At 49.1% G+C, this 26144-nt stretch overlaps 1 protein-coding gene across 3 annotated transcripts in view; it reads right to left on the bottom strand.

The window, feature by feature from the left end:
• LOC146822957 (serpin B10-like) overlaps positions 1-26144 on the bottom strand; it is a 273400-nt gene that overhangs the window by 223923 nt on the left and 23333 nt on the right. For all 3 annotated transcript variants that reach the window (XM_085607115.1, XM_085607114.1, XM_085607112.1), the window contains exon 2: positions 4364-4556. In XM_085607115.1, coding sequence (XP_085463241.1) covers positions 4364-4531 — 168 coding nt within the window. In that variant the 5' untranslated portion in view covers positions 4532-4556. The remainder of the gene's footprint in view (positions 1-4363; positions 4557-26144) is intronic.

Genomic DNA, 26144 nt, shown 5'->3' with positions numbered 1-26144 from the left:
CAATATAGTCTGGAAGTGACTCGTCGAGATGGTTTAACTCCCTAACAATCCTACCGGAGATCACACAACTTTTTTTAATTATGAAACACATACACACACATTCTTTAGATGTTTCTTCTTCCGAATCGATGGAAACTACCCCCCAGGCCAGCGCAGGAGGAGTTGTCCTATACCATTATACCAGTAGGTGCCTTGCTGTGCCCCCGCCCCCACCCCCCTTTCCAATGGGTACCATGTTGTGGATTTTTTTAACAGAAGCCTGGCTGAGTCCTGGTAAATGCAAGAGGCAGGAGAAGCAAAATAAAAGGACTAGACTAGCCGTCTCTCACCCGGGGGCGCTACCACGCTACCTACTGTACGCAAGGATATGGCCCTGGACAGCCGTAAGGGGCAGCAGTGCGCCTCTCCCGCCTCTAGGCGCTGGGCCACTGCACCGGCGCTGTCATGCCAGCAGGCTGGGGCGCACGTGGGAAGGTGAAGCGAAAGATGGGATGGTTTGGCCAGACTGTTTCAGATCTATCTGTAAGAAAATTATTCATGGAATTTGCTGGGTCGCGACAATGTCGCCCTTAATATATGAAAAGGCTTCATACCGATGAAATATTGAGAAACCCTAAAAAGCATGTTCACCCGGTAACCTTACGTCCACTTACTTATTAATAGTGGTTTAGTGCGATATGGAAGTAAATTACACACTCGTGTGCCATGAAGTGGCTCAGGGCTTAACACAGTGATATCAAATCAACACTAATACTTATGAAGTAAAGTAATCCAGGAGATGACGCCCCACCCCAATGACAAAGACAAATGACTCTCGGGGCCAAGAAGCATTTCCCACATCACATGGTGCCATTTAGAAACGTACCTGACAGAGAATTCTGCAGAGTCTTTCCCTGCTGGTTTTGAATGATTCCTAAACATATTGTTTCAAACCGCATTTTCCTTTAAATTATTTTTAATGTGTGTGATGTGTGAGAGCCTATTGCAGACATTTAGCAGAGAAGTGCTGAGTTTATGTTTCACGCAACATCCACCAAAGGTTTCTTTACATACAAAACAGTACCACATTTGAGAAACGGGAGGGTCTGAAATGGGCGGATCTGAAATGGGAGGGTGGTACAGATTATTTGGAGTAACATTTGTGAGCTGCTATTGTGTTACAATGTTAGAAACAAACGTCACTATCCCTGAATATTACACGTAACAACTTTAGACGAGTGTGCCTGTGCACTCTCAGTGACCTGGCCAACGATAACATGAAAGAGCAGAAGTCGGATCATACATTTTAAGCTGTTCCGAAAATGGGCCCCAAATACGTTCGGCCCGGCCCTCAAAATCCTCAAATTGTCCCTTCGTGCATTAAAGAAAAACGTGTTCTCCACTTAGTTAGCAGACTAACGTGCCATGCATGTCATAGGCCGCACACCCCCCCCGTGCCCACACACTTTCCCTGTGCCAACCTTCCATTCTTCACACGTCAGGCTGCGCCTCGGAGAATCAATCCCCTGGCACGCCACTGATGGCCTGTTGTGCTTCGTGTCTAGGCCGGAGGGGCATCATGGGATGTGAGAGCAGCACATCTGAGTGTTTCAAGTGCCCACAGTGATCCCCTGCTGCCCCTCCAATGCCACTCGTGCTCACCAACTCCAGCCATCACCAGACTAAGCAGTCTGTCCTATGGGCGCGATGCCACCACACACAGCACCGGTGCCCCTCTCCACGTCAGAATGGCTGCGAACTCTAGCTGTCTGCTTTCTAATTTGCATCCCAGTGCTTGTTGCATTTTTCACCGGTTATAAGCACAGGTCCTGAAAAATTGTGATTTTAAGCACTATAAGGGCACTCGTTATTAGTCTCACGACCAGCATGCGTCTTGGAAACTTTATTTTTTTTAAAAGACCCTCAAAAGTGGGCATGGAATTTTTCACGGCAACGACTTATACTCACATCCAGGCACTGCTGCAAGCAACAAGCTGCACTGGCACTGCCAGAGGGGACCACCTGAAATCAGATAGTAACACTGGAGAAAAACAGAGGCAGCTGTCAGGGCAACTGCCTGGAACTACTGCCATCAATATTGTGCACTGGCAATGCCATGGAGGGCAAAGTGAAACAAGATGGAATACAAAAAGAAGTGTCTGCAGGTTACAGGGCAGTTGGTGAATGAATCCTCTTTAGTAGAAAGGAACCCAAAACACCATCACCTACACTGTTGATCAGGGTGGGAAAGGTACCCTGAGTCCCTCTCTCTCACGCGCACCCACTTAACCCTGGTGTATCTGGCTAGGGTGGGCAAAGGCAAACAAGAGTGATATGAACAGCGCCGCGGAAGAGGTTATCCATGTGTCCACGTATTACAGGGATAGCAACAGGACGAAACTTGCCTCTTCCCTCCTCCTCGTCCTCCCTGAGCACCAGAGCCTCCAATTCCGCCGTGGTGTTTCCCCTTGGTCCCCCGGGGGCTCTGGACTCCCCGCACTCACCTCACTCTGCCTCGCTGCCTCAGCCGTGGCTCCCCCATGCTCCCAGGGACCCGCTTGTTCCTCTGGTGGCTTTGTGCTCCCGGCTGCCTCAGCTGCTCCTCAAGTTTCAGGGCTTAAAGCGAGGGGGAGGGCCAAGCTTTCCTCCAGCACCACTGCTCGGCCTCAGCCCTGCATCCCTATTCTCCCGATCCCTCCCCGCCAACCCGCCAGAGGGGCAGCTCGCATCTCCCACGCCAGGCTTCCTCTCCTCTCTGCCAGACGACCGCAGCCTCCCCTGTCAGCGAGGAAAGGCGCGGCAGCTCCTTTTAACCCCCAATATTCCTACACTAAATAACAAGGACATAAACGTGAACAGAGTGTCTCTAGAAAAAACATCACAGCGCGACGGAGCCAGAGTTGAAGGAAGCCGGAGTGTTTAAAGTTAGAAAAACAAGCACATGAAAGAAAGCACATGCATGAGAAGGGAATGCGACGGGAGTGTGAGAGCAGGATTATAAGGAGCGCGGCCGCAAAAGCGAAGCGCACTCTTGTGGTGGTGGAGTGGAGGGGACGCGCCTTGAAATGAAAGCGGCAAGGTCGGAAACCTGAGCCAAAACAGATGTCCCATGCGCACCTCTGCTGGCTCACAACAGCAAAACACTCTGGAAAGCATACCCTCAGACGTCAGAGGAACAAAGATGGCGTCAGGCTGTCCACATGGGCCATCCTAAAAGTGGACAAGGAGGTAACCCAAAAGCCCGATTTCCAATCACGCGCCATCGTTTAACATAAAGTCCCTTCAGAAACTGTATTGATTACAAAATGCCCTCGCATGGCGAGACAAGCACGTGCGAGTTGCTAACGCCAGGCGAGACCCAAAAATAGGGTGCTTATTTCTATGTGGACGTATGCACAAATTAAACTAATGAAATGGCCTTGGCACAGGCAATACTCCCAAACCATGAATGGAGTTACAATCAACTAATGGCTGATAAATGTGGGCTAATCAACATGTGAATGGCAATTATAACAACTGATTCCTGAGGGGGGTGGGACGTTTTGTTCCACACTCTATGCATGGATTCTATAAGTTCTGCAAAACAGCTAAAGTTGTCTCTCCCAGACCTAAAATGGTTGGACCCTTTCAAAACAGGTTTTGTGTGGTGTTATAGTCTCACAAGGTTTTGTAGTGCATGCACTTTGTGATAAATAGCTTCTTTGAGGTCCCTTGAGGACAATGGGCATGGAACGATGGGTGGAGCTTTCTCGCCTCTCTCCATTACAACACGTTTTAAGGATGTTTCCTCACCAGAAAGAATTTTAGTGCACAGTGTGTCGTAGTTGAGAAATCTATTGCGTTTTTCTCCACCGTCTTTTATTGCTGTGTAAACTCAATGAAAAGGCAATGTTGCCTTTCTTTGGTCATAAAATAAAGAACACATCTTTCTTAGCAATTAGCATCTAAATTTTAGATAAATTGCCTAGTTTTCGGATTGCTTTATTCCTTTAATCATTGTTAGTCAAATCCCTCTCATTTATGAACAAATTCATTAGTTGAACAAATGACATTTGTACACAGAGTGGCAAAAACACAATGGAGAATAAGAACCAGGTTAAGTAAATTCCACCTACATTTCAACCTACAGACTGATGCAAAATATCATTTTCACCTGTCAGTGCACATGTAATTTACACCCTGGTCGGTTGATGTAAATGTTGCTACAAAATTGCGCTGAACAGTGCACGACTGCCCAGAATTTCTAAAAAGTTACCAGGGCTTAATGATTTTTCAATAATATGGCTATGGCTCTTTATTCAGCTGGCAGACGCTGTATTTATTACGTTTGTCACTTGCAACACATTACAATAGGGAAAGCAGCTCGGTTGGCACTGACACCTACCTCGCCCATCTGGGTAGCAGTGTTCCCTCTAGCGCCACGGTAGACCATTCCCATTGCAGATGAGATGCTAAACGGAGAGTAGAAGATGTTTTTATTTTTCTTGCTTTTAGCCATCTCCTTGAAGAGTTTAAAACAGAATTCACTGTTTGCTGAGTTCAGCTGCTCCATATTGATTCCTTGAATGAGCTAAAACCTAGAACAGAAAGGAGAGAAATTAGCAAATTATTGAAAATCGGTGTTGCCAGGCAGTTTGAAGGCCGCAGACACAGAGAAACATGTATAGTTTAGAGTTTAGAAAAAAAAGGGCAGGTTGATATCAATTTTAACCTTTCCAGAGTGTACCTTCAAGTTGACCAGTAGCAGATGGTTACAACTGGATCTAGTCATTGCCAATGGCATATGGACCTCGAAAGTCAAAAAGGCAAATGCATTTCTGACGGTTAACAAGAAATAATAGCTGAAGTCCCCTGACACAATCAGACAGTCAATTCCAAGATGCAACAAGCATTGGCATAGCCAATAGGTCTCGCCATTGGGACCTAATAAGTGTTTAGCCATGCAACAGTTGATGTTGTTGCACCAAGGATATTGTGCTGCATAGCTAAAGACTTATAAGGTCCCAAAAGCGAGACCTATTGGCTATGCCAATGCTTGTTAATAGAAGGGTGTGACTGGGGGTCACAAAAGCTGCAAGAAGTGAGTTCTAGATTCTCAGGACAGAACATAGTGTGGGGCAAAAGTCAGAAATCTCAAAGCGCAATAGATCAGTACTACTGACAATTGCACTCACCTTCAGAGAAAATCAGTTTTCAGTTGGTTAGTGCACAATTGTGTATGAAGCAAGCTATTTGAGCACACACCTGGTTTCCATAGATAGTCAATGTATTTAGTCATCTGAGAGCTAGAGATATGTGATTTAAGTCTTCGATGCTACCGATCAGCTAAGCAGCTACGTGCAAGGTAGTAGTACTGGGAGCTATTCGGAATTCCCCCTGAAGGCAGCAGAGCACTTTACAAAAGTTACCAGTTATGGCTTACAAGAAAGAGAGAATATATATCAAACAGCCAATGAAAAACCCAAAGTCCGAGAGAAGAGAATATCAAAATGTAAACGGAAGCTACAGATCTTATTTAGTGAGCATCCCACATAATAGAAGTAAAACAGGAAATGGGGTAGCATACTTTTAATGATATGCAAAACAGTGTAAAATATTGCGGATGTAATTGGTCTCAATTACAGAATGCAGAATTTCCACAGATTGCACAGAAAAGAGACATCCATGTTGCGAAGTGGCATTGAAACAACAGACAGGTTAATTTTTTTTTAAATCTGCAATAAGATATTGTCCTTGGGGCTGGGGGAGTTCTAGACCTTGTGGAAGCACTCTTAGAGATGGACTGCTATATTATCGTTGGGCTTTAGTAAGAGTTAGGCAGATGCAATATATCCACCAACAAGCGCGCGCGAAAAGCATGCCGCGGGGCCAAAGCGAAAGTGATCCCGGGGCAAAATGCTACCGCCGGCCACAGCTTGCAGTGCATATGCGCGAGTGGTGTGCACGCAGCAGTAATCAAGCCATATGGCGCCTCTGCTCAAGCACCTGCACTGCAAGCTGTAGCTGGCGGTAGCATTTTTTGAAGCCCTCTCGGCCAAGCGCTGGGTCAGGCGAGACCTAAAAAGAATCAACAGTAATTTCTTCAGTAGATGTTCGGTGTTTACTTTAAACCACATAGGCCAGCAACTGGATCAATTCCAAAATATTTGCATCTGATCAACTGCAATTTTCACCATCATTGTTTACAAGTCTGGATCACACTAAAATTCACATAGGACCATTTTAAGTCAATTATCATTGTCCAGCCAGCTTACTCCCCCTCCTGTGCAATGTTATCTTGTGCTCGCAGTCGTGGAGAATTAGATAACCCTTCGAGTCTGTTGGATTGCTCACATTTATTTTATAATGCCAGCAGTGGTAGCTGGTCTATGAGTGTGGTGGGTGTGGCCCCTTAGCTGCCCCTCATGCACCCATGAGCTCAGCTGAAGGCTTGAACACAGACCATGAGTTTAGATGAGGTCTGCCTCTGACTTGAGCACTCCTTGTAGATGGAAGGCTGCTGAGCCAATCCTCCTTCCAGATGTGGAAGACTACCACCTCCGCATGCCTCCAGAGATCCTCGGTCTCGCGCCTCCTCTACCACTGCGCAATAATGAGTTCTCAGCTGCAAAAAATACCGCTTAAAAAATTCACTAGGAAACCCATTGGGCCCTGGAGCCTTCCCGGAATTCAGTTCGCCCAATGCGGCTCCCAGCTCCTCGTCAGTCAGTGGAAGCTCCAGTTCCTCTCTCACTGCATCCGATAGAGCACTGGACGGGAAGGCAGCTAAGAAACGATCAATCATGACGGCTGGCAAACATTCTTTAGGGGCGTATAAGTCTGCATAGTATGTAGCGAAACTCTCCGCCAGGGCACATGGATCCGTGCCTGCCGAGCCCAGTATGCCCAGAAGAATCTGAGAATGATACACCCCCTGGCAGAGTCGTTGGAGCATCTTGCTAGATTTGTCCCCCCATTGGTACACTCTACTGCGCATCGCCAGCCAGGCCTGCCTGGCCTCGTCCAGCAGTAGCGCAGCATAATTTTGTTGGGCAAACAGCAATTGCTGCCTGGCCTGGCCACCTCCGGCCTCTCGACCCCGACGCTCAAGATCTTCAATACCCGCCTCTGCCTGAAGTAGTGCCTCCCTGCGCGTTCTGCGAGCCGCCGCACACCAGGATATATCTGTTCCCCTCAACGTAGGATTCATCGCCTCCCACACTGAATCGGCCCAGGAAACTGCCTCCACATTCACTCTCAAATACTCGTCTATGGCGTCGCACATACGTTCTCTATAGTCATCATTTTGTAGGTGCCACACCGACAGGCGCCACTGAAATGGTTGCCTCCTCCGCCCCATCTGTATGGTGAGGGCCACTGGGGAACAGTCCGACAGACCTCTCGGAAGAATCTCTGCCGCCTCCACTCACAGATTACTTTTATGCAATACTCCATTGAAAATAGACCAAAGGGCATTGCTAAGATAGCGAACGGATAGGATGTACATTCTCATCCCTCCATCACTGCCGCTGACTGGGCCCGGTCGACCACCCTACCCAACGCAAAACAAGAGCCTTACGGTGTTTCCATCTGATCTGAGGCCAGCCTAGCACCGGGAGGTGCCAGCAGAGGCTGCGAGACCCGTCTCCTTAGGCTGAATGCAGAGGTGTGGTGGCCACCTGGAGAGATGCAGCATGGAGGCAGCCATGGCACGATGAGACACGCACCATCTGTGGCCCATTGGCAACAGCCTAGGCGTTCTGATACCAGATGCCGGAAGCAGCACAGGTGTGACTGGACCATTTCCACTGTCGGAGGGCACTGGGGGATATTTCCTGACATGGCCTGCCGATCGGGCATCTCCCAGCCTCAGGGGAACGGCCCTGCATACAGGGGACTAGTGCACGAAATGGCGGTGGCCGCGGTGCCATACGCACAGACTGGTCCGCAGCCTACAAAGACTTGCAGGCATCAGCCCTGGCGCTCCTGATGGAGGCAAGCCCCAATGAGACTTTGATGTGTGGAAAGGACCCTGGTTGAGGTAATCAGGCAGCAACACCCCCTCCCTATGTGCCTGCAGTGAAAACCGTGCTGACTGCGACCTGCCCGCATCAATTCAGATGCCCGCACCTGGAGACTGGAAGGACCTCACCAGCAGTCAGGGGTCAATTCCTGGCCAGGGGCCCCAGAGACACCCTTCATTGACGAAGTTCCGCCGCGCATCCCAGGATTTCAAAGCGATGGACATTACCACTGCTGAACCTAGCCCTCAAGATGGCCGTGGCCTTGTAAATGTGGGACAGACTGTGGCCCCGTAAAGACATACATTCACTGGCCCGGGCGGCACTGCTCAAGGCACCGGGTGATTACTTCTGAAGGTGTGGGCCTGCAATTGGACTGTGGGGCTAGAAAGACCCTCATGGCTAGATGCCCTTGACTACAGGATGGCGATGGAGTGGCATCTACTGACCGTAACCTTGCTGGAGCTTGTCCACATGCTTCCACTATCACAGATACCTCCAAGGAGCAGCTGAGGTTGACCTAGGTCTCCTACAGGAGAACCATCTGGTCGCCAGAGACTATCACTGGATTAAGTCTCATGGTTTCCTGTAACAGTTCTTCTCTTCCGCCACCTCTAACACAGCGGGGATGGACATTTTGGTCTACTGCTATTTCCAAGGTTGGGTGGGTTCTAAACTTGCAGCTATCAGAGGGAGGGTGTTCTGTTGGCATACACTGTGAGTGGTAGAGATTGCACCTTCACATTGGCTTCCCACTATGCCCAAGGAACGATTCCTCTGACGGGCTGTGGCAGAGGTGATGGGAAAAAAATTCCCAAAGCTGGAGTCACCTCGCATGGTGTGGGGGGGGGGGCATTGAGTGTTTTTCACTGTCCCCTACTGTCAGTCATATAGCCAATTCTCTGATTGCTCTTACTCCGCCAGGCCGTCAGATGGTTTTGGCTACAACGATGATGGAGTAGTCAACGCTGTAGCAAAACTATGGTCTACCAGCATTTAAATCAGGAGGGCAGACCACTATGTTGGTGGTGAGGAAACACTGTCACCATAGCGACCTTGAGGGCCCTGCACTGGCTACCAGTTGCCAGAAGATCAACCTTCAAGCTAGTTTGCATCACACACAAAGCAATACGTGGCAAAGTACCACTCTTCATCAGGAAGAAAATTAATAAATACATATAACAAAGGTTCCTATGCTCAAGAATGGATTCCTGTCCCATGAGTGGAACATCTTTCTCTGTTCTAGCAGCCAAACTGTGGAATTCACTGCCCACACATATAACATCCAATGACAACCATCTTAGCTTCAGAGGATTTCACAAGAGCTGGCTCTTCCCCATATGTTTAACAACATGAGAACTATACTCACAACACAACAGTGTACCACTACAGTATACTCAGACATGACCATCTATGCTTCTCGTGTTATAGAGATAAAGTTGTTGTTATACATTTGTCATTGCACACTGAACTATGCTTCCTGTTATAAGTACATACATTCATATGAGGATAAAACAGGTATTTTACACCACAAGAGAAGTGCACATCAGAAAATGCCATTGTTGCTGCTTCTATGTACATATAGGTGCATATATAGATGGGTTTATGCCTACAACAATAACTCTAAGAAATGTCATGAAAGAATGTGCATACATATCCACAAGATAACTGTATACATTGGACATGTTAAATATTACTGCTTCTTTGCACATATGGGTATTTTATATAGAGCAGTGTTGTCCAATCTGCCATGAATGACCCTGACAGACTGCAAGATGCCTGCAAGCATGCAAAGGATGTGTCTGATGTGGGCGTGCCTGCACTTCCAGTACCCACATTTGCGAAAGCATTGTCACCATATTCTGTGCAGTTTGAGCCTATAGGTTTTATGGAACTCGTACATAGTTTGTCTGTCCACAGCTAACCTCTGCAAAACCTGTGCAAGCTGAGGAAAAGCTCTGCTGTTCAGGTACTACGTGGAAGATCTGTGTAATTTGAGGGCTAGTACTGCTGTATGAGGCCTGAGCCTTAGTTCTGGCTGAAGATTGAAAGCTCTAGGTCAAAATCTTGAAGACAAATAAGTGCCAGTCTCCAAAAATGAGTGCCAAAAGGCACCACCTACAACCACTGTCTCAAATTAAGCAGTGAAATTAGCGTTGTAACTTATACCCCGCTGACATTCATTTCAAGATGATGTAAATACACTTGCATCAACAAGATTTCCTCTCTCAGAAGGACCTTGCATATGGATCTATGTTAAATCTCTATAAGTGCACAGTAATGTAAATGCATACAGTGCCCATGTTATGCTATGCTATGTTATGTTATGTTATGTTATGTGTATTTGCAAAGCTCGCATCTCACCTGAAGAGTTTCTTGGCACTGATGAGAATGGGGTTGTCCTGTAGACAAGGTTTATTGCAACATTTAAGCAAGCCGACAGCAGAACCAGACAATGCAGCGCATATCTGGCATCTTCGAAGGGCGTTTCATATCTGTCTAAAAATCTTTGTCGATGTTTGCACAATGCTGCATATTTCACAATATAGTTTGGGGCGCGGCTGACAGATGTCAGTGTAAGAATCCACACTGCCCGAGGTGCCCGCACATGAACTTGGCACAGAGGGAAGTCAGACAGGAACGGATTACAGGCTTTCTAAGTGCACCCTTGCCTCATACTAACCTTAAGTGGGTGTAAAAGAATCGAATGAGATGACGTTAAGGAACATTGAGAAGCGAATCCCAAAGATGTACCAACCAGCAGCATCGTTGAAGGAATGGCTAACCCAACACTTGCGGATTAACACTCCTCTGGCATAATCAGCAATTGTTGGTGGTTGTCTGTTGCATTGTTAGACTAGGCATCTTTTGGAGTGTTTCCCCTGAGTTTCTGCTTTCTGACCTCACAGTTTTGACAGTTTTTGCTGGCGTAGTGGTTCTGCGCACTTGTCTCACTCCTGATCAGTGGTAAAGGGCAAGTGCTCCTGTGGTAAATTGTGTTATGGATTGGTGTTCCCATGATTGGATATTTGACTTACTTGTTAGTCCCTAGTAAAGTGCACTGAGTGTGCCAGGGCCTGTAAATCAAATGCTACTAGTGGGCCTGCAGCATGTGAGTAGCCATGAAAAAGTAACTCAGACCTGCCATTGCAGAGTCAGTGCACAGTTTGTAACTGCCATGTCGACTTGGCCAGTGCACACACTTGCCAGTCCCTAACCTTCCCTTTTCTTACATTTCAGCCACCCCCAAGGTAGGCCCAAGGTACCCCTGTGGGCAGGGTGCAGTGTATGTGAAAGGTAGAACATGCCCTGGTGTGTGTGGCATGTCCTGATAGTGAATTACGGCCAATTTCGTTTTTCACTATTGCAAGGCCAACTGTTCCACATAGGACAGAATGGGGAGTTTGTTTATAATATTTTATAAACATAACTGGCCCGGGGAATTAGGTAGGAAAACAAAGTTTAGTATGCCTGAACTCATAATCTAGAGATGCATCTTTTAGTGAAGGTGATTTTTACATTCTGTGTTTGAAAATACCACTTTTAGAAGGTAGGTGTTTTCTTGCTCAGTCATCCCGTGTGCCTCTGCTGGAATGTGGATTGCCTGTCTGGGTTTTAGATGACCGATATCCCTATGTGATCCCAACCCCGGAATCCCTGCAAGGCAGCTAGTTGTGGCAACCGCTCATTATCCCAGAGGGGAGTCTCCTGCGTTAGTTTGTTCCACCACCCCATCCTACGCAATGCCTGCCTCCAGACCTGGAACACGACCTTTGTTGCCGAGAGCAATGATTCCCGCAGTGGTGCCGAGTATAATACCTTGTGCAATGAGTGATCTCCCAGAAGCTGCCGTTCTACTGCGTATGCAGGATCTTCCCTATTGCCATACCACCATTCATTCAATATGAGTAGGTGAGATGCTTGATAATACCACAGGATGTCCGACAATGCTAGTCCCCCACAGCAGGTAGACAAAAAACACATCCGCAGGGCCACACGCACCTTGCCCCCTTCCGACAAGAACTGCCCAAGAGCCCCATTTACTTATCTGAACCAACAGGTGGGGGGGTTCGGATATGGGTGGTTCTGCAACTGGTTAGAGAAGACGGGGAAGCGCGACCATCTTAAAAATGGCTGATCTGCCATAGATAGTCAGTGGCATACGGGACCAGGTCTTAATATCTTCACGTACTTGCTCCCACACAGGTACCAGATTGCGCTCCCAGGCAACTGCGGGCACGTGCGTTATAAATACACCCAAATATTTCAGTCCTCCCGTCGCCAGCTGAATCGACAATGCCCAGGCACCCAATTCCTCCCGACCTCCAAGCATCCACAACGTAGATTTGCGGGGATTCATATACAACCCAGAGGTCTCCCCAAAGATCTGCATTATGAGCAGGAGCCATGGCCCCGTTCTATCTACATTTGTGAGGAAGAAGAGGACGTCATCCGCGTACAATGTAATCCTATCCGACAACCCCTGAGCCCATTCAAAGCCCTGAACCTGCACGTCCACTCGCATCCTCGCGGCCAGTGGCTCCATTGCGAGGGCAAATAAATATGGGGACAGCCCTGTCTCGTTCCCCGACCGATAGAGAATACGGAGGAGGCCGCGCCAGCTACCCGCACCGACACTGTAAGGTCCGTATATAAAAGAGTCAAGTAGGATATAAACCTTGGCCCGAAGTTCAGCCTGTGTAATAGGGCAAAGAGGTATACCCAGCTACACACCATCAACTTAGCTTTTAAAGAACACTGCAATGAACGGTATGCCCCTACCATTCCAGTGGAAAAGCTGCGAATAGAAGTAGTCTTAGCGGATCCCCCTCCCTCCTATATCCCCTGATCAGAGGAGGGCCTTATCAGAGCCACTTACAAAACCGGATATAAAACAAACCATGTGGCAGCTGACTAAGGGTAAGTCCTATGGATTGCCCTCCGACCTCTATGCCACTTATGAAGCATTACTGGCCCCTAAATTGCTCACATTATTCAATTCGGTCCAGAAATCTGGCTCCCTCCCTGCCACCACCTGGGAAGCACTAGTCACTTCTATAGAGAAGCCTGGTAGAGACCCTAGAGTCTTGAATTCCTACAGCCCATTATCTATCCTCAATACTTTCAACAAGCTCCTGAGTAAGCTATTGGCAAATAGGATATTACTGCTTCTCCATACACTGGTCCATATGGATCAGAATGGGTTCATTTAATCTTCATTGGATTTGAGGCGATTACACTCATTGATAGACCAATCCTTCTCCATCTGGCTACTACCTGTATTGCTATAGACATAGAACAAGCCTTTGATATGATACAATTTGATTGTACATATTCTGTGTTGACTTGGATTGACTTAGACTCTAATTTGATAAGCTGGGTCCACCTGCTCTACTCAGCTCCTACGCACAAGTCAATCAATCAATCACATAGAACGTGTATAGCGCTCATCACCTCAGGAGGTATAAAGGCTCTGTGCTACAGGTCTCAGGTCTTGTGTACATTCCTGAAGTCGTTCAGCAAGGGTATGGTGCGGAGTTACAGAGGGAGGGTGTTCTAAGTTTTGGCGGCGAGGTAGGAGAATGAGAGTCCTCCGGTGTGACTGCAGTAGATCTGTGGCATTTGAGCAAGGGTGAGGTGTGCGGGGTGAAGGTTTCTGAAAGATTGGTGGAAGGTCATCCAGAGGTTCATGCAGTGTGGTCCTTTGTTGTGGAGAGCTTTGTAGGGGTGGGTCAGGCTTGAACTGGCATCTCTTCTGGACAGGGAGCCACTGGAGGTCTTTCAGGTGCTGGGTGATTTGTGTCCTCGGGCAGGTTGAGGATCAGCCTAGCTGCTGTGTTCTGGATTGTCTGAAGTCTTTTCTTGAGTTTGGTGTTGGTGCTGGCATAGAGTGCATTGCTGTAGTTGAGCCGGCTGGTGTTGAGGGCCTGTGTCACCTTTTTCCTGGTGCTGGTCGGGAGCCATCTGAAGAATTTTCAGAGCTAGCAGGCTGAGGCAACAGCGTTGACCTGGCATTTCATGGAGAATTCGCTGTCAAGTACGATGCAGAGGTTGCAGGTGTGACCTTTCAGTCTGGGGTAGGTCTGAGTTCCACAGGAGTTGTTCCAAAAGGTGTTGTGCCTTCCGAAGATCAGGACTTCAGTTTTTTCTGTGTTGAGTTTGAGGCAGTTGTCTCCCATCCATGTTGCGATGTTCTTCATGCAGTTGTGGAAGTTAGTCTTTGTCCGGTGTGGGGTTTGCTGAGAGTGAGAGGACGAGTTGGGTGTTGCTGGCATAGGAAATAATGTTGATGTCGTGTGATATGACGATGTCTGCAAGTGGTGTCATGTAGATGTTGAAGAGGGTGGGACTGAGGTATGAGCCTTAGGGTACTCCGCAGATGGTGTGCTTGGGGTGCAAGGTGAAGGGGGGCGGACTCTCTGGGTGCATCCCGTGAGGAATGATGCCATCCATCTGAGCGCATCATCTGTGATTCCGATCGGGTGAAGTCAATGGATGAGTGTGTGGTGGGAGACTGTGTTGAACACTGCGGAGAGGTCCAGGAGGATGAGGGTGGCCGATTCTCCTGTCGTATAGGGCTCATATGTCATCTGTTGCTGTAATCAGGGCTGTCTCGATGCTGTGGCTCTAAAGCACGATTGGGATGGGTCCAGAATTTCTTTCTTTCGTCGAGTAGGGATGGGAAAATATATATCTGAAGTATACAATGTTGCCAGGGTCACCAGACAGGGCAGCCCATTATCACCTATCCTTTTCACTCTGGCCCTCGAACCTATTGAGGCAAAATTGAGGGCCCTGGGCAACAAATTCGGGATATACATCGGAGGAGAGTCACATAGTTTCACATGTTGCTTTATATTTGTGATAGTCGCGACAGCCTGATGAAAATTAGTGACTTATTGCTCCATTTTCGGGAATTCTTGGGCTTCTCGGTTGATTATTTTAAATCATGTATGTTCCCCTTAAGGCCAGCTGAACCCCAGCAACCCCTAACCCTAGATGGCCAAATACTACGATGGGAATCTCGCACATTCAAATACTTGGGTATCAATATATATCATGATCAACAAGACACCACTGAAGGTAATTTATACCAAGCCACCAGATCACTGCGCTCCCAAATATGTTTCTGGAATAAATTGTCCCTATTGGTGGCTGGATGCATAGCACTTTCTAAAGTGGCAATGCTCCTGTGCCTCCTACATTACTTTGCCAACCTCTCATTCATACTACCCTCAAGCATGTTTAAAGAGCTTGATATGTTGTTGTAGCAATTAATTTGGACTTCGGACAGACGCAGAGTAGCACTCAGCAAACTGAAGCTGCCAACCGACATGGGGTGCTTGGTGCACCGGATTTCCTGAACTACTGTCTAGCTGCTCAATTACAATGGTTGGCCTGTTGGCCAGCAGGTAAACAATTCCACAAGACGGGCCTTTCCCAACTACAGCATTCATTCCCCCACACATGCTTTAGTGCAAGCACTTTACACAATAGGATCAGATCTCTGTATGATAACATTGTTATACAGAGCCATGGTGGACTACACTGGGGTGAACCTACAGCCCCTCCGGGACAGGTGCCACACAGACCCTGGACGATACTTACATGATAAAGAGAGGGAAACAGTGTAACTTATCCACATAAAGTCTCACACAACTGTTTATTTAAATACATGAAATGTAATACCCTACTTAGGGCGTATCTTACCCCGAGGGCACTCACCCAGATGTTCCCCTCCATGAGTACACATTGTCCCCATTGCCATATGGAACTGGCTGACTTCCTACACATCATGTGGGCTTGCCCAAGATACAAGCTTACTAGAACGCAGTATTGGGTGAAATAACGTGCCTGAATGGACGAGCCGGCTTGCATTTGGCGGAAGGCTGCCTACTAGGCATCTACCCCAGGCTGCAAAAACATAAGATTAGCATGAAATGTATTGACCTAGCACTGGTGCTGGCAAAGAGGCTGATTACTAGGAGGTGGAAATCGCATAACTCCCTGGAGCTGACACATTGGCGAAAGGAGTCGGGTTATTGGGCAGACCTTGAATTTAAAGCCTTGCGCTGAGAATATAGGGGTTGGCATAGGAAATCAATATCAGATAATTAGGAGTCCCTGATGCAGGCAATGGTGAACAAAATCAGAGACCTTACCATGCTGCCTTCGAGGGACACAACACTATACCACCCTTTATCCACAGCCCATGTTTTCTAGTGACAAGTTTGCTGCCCCAGATACATGTGCAACGCCCCAGCTTATTGTCCCAAGTGCACTGCATGCTACATCTCCCCACGCTTGATCATGGAGGTTAAGGGTTCTTTGGATAGTTGACTAGAATACTGGGCCTCATCTGACTGATAGCCCCATTCTCAGCTACAGATAACATTAGAATAAACAGCTGCTGTGATGTTGTTCAGAAGACATACATGTGGGAAGATCAGCTCAGACCCAGCGGCCTCTCTTCCTCAATGTCTGTGCAGGGAGGGACAGGGCATGGGAGGAGGAGTGCTATGAGCACTTACTATGCCGCTGCCCACGTCCCACGCAGGGGGACATCATCAGGGCAGCTCTCTAGTGGCCGCCCGTCGGAGCCCCCCCCCCTGCTCCGCCTCTCAAGCGAGGCCGCGCCTCGGGGAGGGGAGGCCCCCAATAGGTTTGTCTTGGGGGAGGCGTGCCGCGAGGCTGGGGCGAGGCTAGACCCCCCTCTTAAGCACCTCACCCCCTCAAAGCTTCCTCTGCTTCCTGCGCTCCTGGCCACGCGAATTTTGGCCACGCGAGATTTGCGCCGGACACGCCGTCGGTCGAGTCGTGGTCTATCCTGCTACCTTCCCGCAGTTCGCCACGTCGCCCCAGCGCTGGGTCCTCCTCGCTGCCCTGCACACCGGTTCGTAGTTGCTTTGGGCAGCAGAGTAGTTTGAAGTGGTGAGTTTTGTAGATGGCGGCGAGAGCCGTTTTCGCGGGCGGCGGAGGGCGAGGAAGGCGGACCGTGTAGCAGGAGAGCCTGGTTCCAACCCGGCCGCTAGGAGGGGCGGCTCGGGGTCCGATCTTCGGAGCGAAGTAAGTGGGCAGCATAGTTTATTGGAGTCGGTCAGCTATTGTGGGCATCAGCGAGAGACGTTTTCGCGGGCTGGCTCAGCACGAGGACACCCCATCTCCGCGAGCAGGGGCCCGTCGTCGAGGATCGATGCTACCCGTCGGCGTGGTACGGAGCATGCCACTGGAGGTTAGGGGGCCCGAGCATAGTCTGTCAGTAGGGGTTGTTTTTTTGAGGTTAGCTATTAGTTTTAAATTTCTGAGTGCGGGAAGTTATCCTCGCCCGCGCCTGTGGGGGGTGCAAGACAGGTTCCGAGACCGAGCCGATATACTGATATGTCAAAGCAAAACTTATGTGCGGCAACATCAGTTTTTGTAAATGTATCTTTCTCGATCCTTCCGAGTGCCGTGTAGTAATGAGGCGCGCCGTGGACATATTGTAAAGACATTCTCATATGGCAACGTGGTGCGGGTGTATAATTAAAATGTTGGCGTTTCCAGTTCGCTCATGGCTGACGACCTTAATTGGTCCAGGTATCGTACGATGGTTTTCCATTTGGCTACAGTGCGCAACTGGGCCCGCGTGAACACGGAAGAACCGAGCCGCGGCATTAGCCGCGGGCCATAGGTTGATGGCACTATGCGAGCCATTTAAGGAAAGGTTTTGTGTTTCCGGCGCCCGAAATCCTTTGAAAAGGGGGGTGCGCGGTCCGCTCGCAGGGAATCGCCTGTTTATCTGAGTACTTGCGCAGGGCCCCACTATAAACTATTGATAGATTAGGCTATTTAGAGCGCTTGGGGCTGGCATTAGCTATTCTGCCAAAGTCAAGAACGACTCGCTGGAGACGTGCCTTGTTGCTTAGCGGTGCAGGCTCTCACGGAGGTGACGGGATGTGATGGTTAAAATAGTGTTGAAGGATATATTAGTACTGGTTCGATCCCGCCTTTGTATAAACAATACTTGGAAATGGTGCGGGTGTAAATGGTCGAGCGACAGTAAGAGCGCGTAGCACGTTGGTTTTAACAGATTCAAGGTGTTTTTTCCGCTCGCACATATGGCGATGGACAGTGACTTACTCGTGTATACATTCAAGAATGTGTGGCTGGCTTTAGTAATTTTATGGTAATTTTCTTGAAATACTGAAATATCTTTAGCTACACAGTATAGCGTCTGCACTTGGCAAACATGCAGTGTGTTGTCTTTTTGTCCCTGCACTTTGCCATGGGACCGTGAGAGTTTTCGTCCCTTTTGATGAACACCATGTTCATTTGTACCGTGTATGTAAGTAAGCTAGGGAAGAGTGGGGCGCGGTCACATGCAGCGTGCATTAATTGTGGTGGAGTGTTCGAGCTCGAGCGCGCCTCAGTGCCCGGATCTTCCTGCACGGTGACCCGTGCCGCCGGGAGGCCGTGCCGGGTTGCTGCCGGGCCTCGGACGACATGGGGGGTCTTAGCGCTACTAGATATAGCACCGATAGGCCAGGAGCGGCTGTTTTGGCCAAAGTGCGTCACGCGAGGGGAGCTGCCGCAGGGGGCCGAGATGGGCTGGGGACCGCGGGGGGCCGCCATGCACGGGGGCTGCCTGTCCTACAGGCGGGTTTTAGCGTGATCATCGCTGGCATTGTGGATGTGGTCAGTTTGCTCGGGGCAATGGACAGCGGACAAGTTCCCCGCAGCTGTGCCTTAACCCCGCGGCATGAGCTTGTGCATCGGTGTAAACACGCCACTGTTAGGTATATTTATGATCCAACATGGAACCTTAGTAGTGATTCTATGTTGATCAGCAAGGGCGCAACTAAACCTGGATTTGAGCCGAGATTTTCATAAGAGATGAGCAAGGCAACGGAACTTTATTGAGCATTGTTTAGCGCATGAGGTCTCAGGTTAGATCACCCGTCTTCTCCTTTCTTTCATCATGAGCACAGCAGGCTTGACGCGCATGGTGCGTGTTTCGCTGCGGTGGGGAAGCAACCTCCTCTGTTGCACTCTGCATTTGTGGTGTTTTGTGTTTATATGCAGTGTGCAGCCCTGCACACGCTATACGTTCAGGCACCATGGAAGCTAAGCAGGGTAGGGACTGGTTAGCACTTGGATGGGAGGCCAGAATGGATCTGCAGGATGCTGGTGCCTTTGCTATGAGTTTAGGCCCCTCTTAGGCGGGCAAATATTGTTTAGCGCAGTTAAGTGAATAAATAAAAAAATAAAAAAAATAACAAAATTGGGCAATTTTATAATGCGCAGATCTGACCCAAAGGCATCAGTGTGCAGTAAGTTATCAAAGCAGCCTTAATCTATACTGCCTTCCAGTTGGGAACACACAAGTCTCCTAAACTTTGAGTCCTTTGGCTCAGGTAACATTTCCTATACACTGATTCACATGCATATGATCTATTGGCTCGGTGGTTTTTGTGTGAGATGTAAAGTTCTCGGACACCCTACACTGGTAGGAGTGGCGCTAGATAACTAACCCAATGCATCTGAGAGTGTGGTGATGGAAACTTGGTCAACTGTTAAAGGGGGCTAGTGAGAGAATCTGTGGGGGAGGCGACATGGGGGGGGCGCCAACAACATTCTGGCACCGGGGCCAGTATCGCCAAGCTTGGGCCAATGGTAGTTTCGTTAGCCAAGATTCAGAATAGATGACATGGCAGGACACTAGAAGTGGATGTCGGTATGTCCAAGTTGGGGAAGGTTTTCTTGTGATACAGACAAGCTTGCATTGTGGTGCACCGGTGCCAACAGCCTTCGGTATCGACCCGGCAGCATCGTGCATAGGCACACATTTAATAGGAATAAAAACCCACTTTGCTTATGCCCCTATGCAGTATCTTATGCAGACTCCGGCGCCGCCAGCAATACAGCAGCTGTCCTTATGTACACATGTAGGGCTTCATCTTTGTGTTGTCAGTTAAATTAAATTTTGAGGGGCAGTCGTACCTACGCTGCACGGTCACAAGAGTCGTGAGGCCGCTTCACTCAGCCATGTCTCTGGAACCATGCAATGCCGTGGCTCATTTTGTATATCCTTGGGCTGGCCACACATTCCTTCATCTCCAGCATGCTTTGCTGACTAATTGATTAAATGAATGAAGTCGCATGTTTTAGCTCAAACTGAGCGACAGTTACTAATCGCAATGACATGGGTTCACACGCACTGGAAGGCCCCTTTACATTTATTCCCTGGTATTTTTGTCCTAAAATCCAGCATTTATTAGGGTTATCCGGTACAAGGGGGGAATCTCATTGGCATTAGTTCAATGCCTGTAGGTACGAAGGGACTAAGTTATGGGTCCCAAGTGGTGCAACAGGATAAGAGAGTATATATAGATATGTCATCTTGGTAGCAGGAATACAAGTATGTCAAGGTTCAGCCCAAAACCCAGTCTCAACCATAATGCAATGGTCAGCTTGTGGAAAGGTGTAACAAAGAAATCGATCTACCAATGTTATCATTGTTAGTTCAACGCTTGAGTCACGAGATGCTGCTGTCTTTCATCTTTGCCTTGCTATTCGAAAACAGCTGGGGTAAGGTTTCCTTCAAATCAGTCATAGTGGCAGCTTAGTCTATACAGAAAAGCCTGCAGCCAGAGCTGTTTTGAGACATGCAGAAGGCCTGGGTTTGTGTGTCATACTTAACATCTTTGAGGTTATTCTCCCTGTTCCACAGGGAGGCCAGGGAAAGCACAGAGTGACAGGGTTTACCGAGACCTAGCCTGGCTTGCCTTTTCTGCGACCTTGTGAGGTCTGTTTATGTATTGTATGAAGGTGACAGAGGCTGTCACTGTTGTTTGATAGGCAACAGGGCCAGATTACATTTAAGTGCATTGTGTGCTGGAAACTAAGGAACGGGTCCATTTTAGTAAGCACATGGAGCACGGGGGCGTTTCTAGCGCTTAAAAAAAAAAAAAAAAAAAAAGTTGAGACAACCCAGTTAAGTTTCAGTGCAAGGCCACATTTCGTGGGGCAATTCCATGTGTAAAGCATTAAACCAGACAGCCCTGGGAATTAGGCAGGCGTACGATTAGCTGAGATTTGTCCAAACTGAGGGAGAGCATATCGACGATAATTTACAGTGGAACCAGGGACAGCGTTACAAAGCAATGCTGTAGATCTCCCGTAGAATGCCGCATGGCTAAGCTTCAGGGATAAGGCCCTGACCTTTCACCCCTCGAGGGACCATCACCAATTGCGAGCAAACAGGCGAGGAGCACACTAATCCCCCAGTAAGTGTAACTGCGATGCAAGAGGTTGGGTAAACACAGCGTTAGAGCACAAATAATGACAAGGGGTTATAGACCATTTGGCATTCCCGATATCCTGCCAGGGGATATGGTTCACCGCCGGTTCCAACAGACCTGCCTGCCCCACGGGCTATCCTTCCAGGGCCTAAAACCAGTGACTGGAAGGGGCATCTTTTTCGACCTGTGTTGAACTGGGAAAGGAAGCAAGGCGGGCTCGATACCCCCTTACTTCTACCTGCGTTGGCACATCTGGTCAGGAGTGATTGTCAAAGGTATTGCACTTCAGCCAGGCTAGGTTGACACCCATCCACCCCAAGCTAAGTGTCCAAGGTGATATAGGGCCGCATATACACAACCCAGTATCAGGCCCCTGGGGGTCGTCAATGTCGTGAATTTACTAAATTCTAATGAACTGGAGGTGTGACCGGGTTTTACACTAGCAGAGGTTAGGGAGTCAAAGCCTCCGCCTAGGGGGGTGGCTGACTGAATTTGATGAACTATTTCACACGTTTCACAGCACTACATGGGGGAGAGTGTCCATTACCTGTGCATACTTCAACCAGGCACCCCAGAATGGCATGCCCTCATCTACATGGTCATAATTGAGAGAACAGAGAGCGACCATACCTCTTGGACTTTGCACTTAAACTTTCTAATAATGGAAAGGGTTTAACACCTTCTGAAATGAGCATGATCAGAGATGTGTTGCCTTCCAACCACATTTGACAGGTTAAATGGGCAAAGCTAGCGGAAAAGCCAGATGTATTGTCATCAATTAAGGCAGACGCAGGTATTGGCAAGATAGAGACACTGCCAACTATGAAGATGTACATTAAATCATAACTGGGGCTCACACCAAATTATTTGATAAAATAAGAGGTTTCTTTTTTCAAGCCACTATGTCGGTGCCACGAATTACCATAACGCAACAACGCTGGTATAACAAGGTCTGTAGGCAAACCATTAACTCCTTGCAGCAGCAATAAAGTTTAAAATCTAGCTCCTATTCAACCAGTAACGAAACTGTATACGCTGTCCCAGTGGAGAGCAAGAAAAGATTGGGATGGGGTTATTTGTACTGGCATGCCGTAGGAAGGTGAGATTGTCTCTACGACACATTTGCCAACAATTACTGTCACCAGCTAAGGTTGTGGCATTAACCATCCAGAGACAGTGACATGATGCAGCCAGGGACAGTGAGCATATGTTCCCGTGTGCTGGGTGAGAGTACAAAGACAGAGGCTGTTGCCCCTCATACTGTCTGATGCTCACGGCTTTCAAGGACCCTCCCCCCCTCATGAGATCCCGTGATGTCAGCTTGTGTTTATATACGTAGGGGAGGTTGTTACTCTCCCGTTACCTTCACCTTGCTTTATTGTGCTGTAGCTGTTTGGAAACACACTTTGAAGCCAGGAAGGCCCCTCATTTGCAATTGAAAATCATAATCGGATTACAGGTCCATAAGCACCTATTTCACCATGCCTTGGTACCAATGCCATATTTTCAAGCCTGGGAAACAGATGTAGGTGTTGCCCTTCTCGCTCAGCCTTTCCTTGGAGCCAGGGAGTGGGGAAACGTTCACAAATTTTGGTCCTCGAGCTGAGAGATACGTATTCTTCAGCAGCTCAGTCAGTCATAGTAGCTTCATCCGGAGCCATGATAAACGGCGTCCACACAGCAGTTACGTGAAATGTTTTGCCCTGTCGAGACATCATCCAAACCTCGAAGCAGCAGCAATTTGGGAACCATGACACTCTCAATACATCAATTGGGGCATGGGTTTTTTCATCAGACATGCATTGCTCCAAGGAAGGTGGAGGGGTTCTATGAGCCTGAGGGGGTACACCTGTCCAGGGTAGGGATGGACATGTTCTTGCTGGACATGCAAGAGGCGCTCTCAGGGGCAGGGCATCAGTAGTAGCAAGAGGGAAGGGGGAGCTCTGGCATCGACGGGAGCCTCCCCAGAGATGTGGCGGAGTTACAGGGCGATCTGGAGGCAGAAGGGTACAGTAAGGGTACCTCTGCGACAGGCGGTACAGTAAGGGTACCCCTGTCCGGCACAGTAAGGGTGCCCGAGCCAAGGTCCGGGAGCCGAAGGAGGTTCTGGGAAGACCGCGACGGCGCCCCGTTAGTCCTTCGGGCGGTTGGGGGGCCTGACCAACCGGGGGTGTGCCACAACACGCTCCGCCCCCGTTAAAAGGGGCGGGAGTATTAGACAGATCACGTGATCCAAAGGAGGATCTGGAAAAATGTGCCGCACTGCAGGGCATCGACCCACCGTGCGTGCTGGCTCGCAAGGCGGGCGGAGCAGCGAGGGGCTGCTTGCCCTGGATCGCCCGTAAGATAACCCACTTATCGTCATACTTATGTTGTATGAAATAAACCTGCGACAGTTCTTCACCCATAATGAAAGTGTCAGTGTAATCTTTGGGTGACATCTGTGCATGCGTGTTGTGTGGAGCGGATGACGGTGTGGTCACTATGCCGCTGCCCGCGTCCCACGCAGGGGGACATCAGCAGGGCAGCCCTCTAGTGGCCGCCCGTCGGAGCCCCCCCCCCTGCTCCGCCTCTCTAGCGAGGCCGCGCCTCGGGGAGGGGAGGCCCCCAATGGGTTTGTCTTGGGGGAGGCGTGCCGCGAGGCTGGGGCGAGGCTAGACCCCCCTCTTAAGCGCCTCACCCCCTCAGAGCTTCCTCTGCTTCCTGCGCTCCTGGCCACGCGAATTCCCACCCTTTCCACTTACCCTGCGCGGCAGAGGCAGCGCGCTATCGGAATGTTGTAATGTTTTTTCTTGCGTTGCAGGCGGAGTTACAGGGCGATCTGGAGGCAGAAGGGTACAGTAAGGGTACCTCTGCGACAGGCGGTACAGTAAGGGTACCCCTGTCCGGCACAGTAAGGGTGCCCGAGCCAAGGTCCGGGAGCCGAAGGAGGTTCTGGGAAGACCGCGGCGGCGCCCCGTTAGTCCTTCGGGCGGTTGGGGGGCCTGACCAACTGGGGGTGTGCCACAACACGCTCCGCCCCCGTTAAAAGGGGCGGGAGTATTAGACAGATCACGTGATCCAAAGGAGGATCTGGAAAAATGTGCCGCACTGCAGGGCATCGACCCACCGTGCGTGCTGGCTCGCAAGGCGGGCGGAGCAGCGAGGGGCTGCTTGCCCTGGATCGCCCGTAAGATAACCCACTTATCGTCATACTTATGTTGTATGAAATAAACCTGCGACAGTTCTTCACCCATAATGAAAGTGTCAGTGTAATCTTTGGGTGACATCTGTGCATGCGTGTTGTGTGGAGCGGATGACGGTGTGGTCACTATGTACGCATATGTGTTTGGCCAGCCGTCTCAGGCTGACCAAAACACACATGTGCACTCAGGTCAATCCCTGCAGGATAGCAGCACATGGATTGGGTGGGGGTCTGTCCCAGGAGCTGCCGGGACCAGGAAAAGGTCGAGTTACATTCCTCTTTGAACGCAGATTTTATTTTATCAGCACGGTGCCCGCTTCACAGATGCCGCGCTTCACCTGTGGTTCATCCTTTTGAAGGTGATGTTTCCAGTATGCGCGGCACCCGTGAGGTGTTGTTATATACCTCTTTGAACCCGGTTTCTCTTTTATCAACACGCATGGCGCCCGCTTCATGAATTCCACGCTTCATGTGTGTTTTAGTGACTTCTCCTCACCAAGATTCCACAACACATGGTCACAGCAACATTCCACTGGCTGAGCTTGTGGTAGAGAACAACCATAAAGACAGGATACAACTTATACTTATAAAGAAGATGCTTCCAGTGTGTGCTGAGCTCTACGCCTTGGTAGGGAACCAGAGGGGGCTGCCGGATGATTACCCGAAAATGAACTTTTTTGTGTCCGCCGCAGGCTTTAGATGTAATACGCTCAGTCTACCATGCACAGATATTTTATTTCTGTTCGGTGCATCGGACCAAAGCAGATATTTCACTGGCACAGAGTACGCCGTTTTGTTTACCCCTATCGGGATCCGCCGGAATCAGCTCCAGAAACAGGGCACCTGATCCAGGCCCTGCAAGAGACCCAGAGTGGGGCAAAGGTTGTGCGTCCAAGGTACTTAACTGTTCGGGAAAGCTTGTTCGCCTGCTTTGACCAGACCATATTACACCATCTATGTATGAATTTTTAGAGCGTGTCCCCTAGCCAAAAGAGAGCAGAGCTTGTCCTGTTGTACTTATGGATCCCGAACCACCTTTCTGCCTGTCCCACAACAGTCCAGCAAACAAAACTTCATTTCAAAGCAGTGCTGGAATTTCCAGAAGCACCTTAAATGTATTCCACTACTTAAAGTGATTGTCTAAATTGGTCTGCCCCCTTCTCTGGTCACCTTACATGCATGCACCATCAGCCTTAAGGGTATCATGGAAAGGGTATTGGACTGAGGTGCATTTTTCACAGGCAGGGGTCAGTAATGTAGACTGTACAGGCCCGTACGTGTGGATGCAAGGAAGGCTCAAGTTCTTGCAGAAAGGCTGCAGACCTCTGCTCTCAACAGCAGCAGCTTGTATTTTCATTGCAGAGACTGCAGTGCACAACATGATCACAGGGGAAACAAAACACACGTTCTTCTGCTTTTATAGCACACACTATTGCTTCTTCCCAGACACATTGACAATGCATTGCATAAAAAAGGCCTTCTGCTTTGTGGAACTAAGTCAGAGCCAAGTGTTGATAATGGGCCACAATTGAGTCGTGGCTGCAGGCAGAGCGATTCTATGCAAATATGGAGTGAGGATGTGGCGGAACAGGTAGAGCAGCCGACTTTGAAACTAGGGAATCAGGTTTGAATCTCGGTGAGAGGTTCAACATCCTGGAAAAACCACTCAATCTCCCTGTGCCTAAAAATGGGTATGTCCAT

This window comes from Triturus cristatus, chromosome 5_2 (assembly GCF_964204655.1).
Source record: "Triturus cristatus chromosome 5_2, aTriCri1.1, whole genome shotgun sequence".
In the NCBI taxonomy this organism is placed as follows: domain Eukaryota; kingdom Metazoa; phylum Chordata; class Amphibia; order Caudata; family Salamandridae; genus Triturus; species Triturus cristatus.
This window is presented reverse-complemented; position numbering and strand designations above follow the sequence as displayed.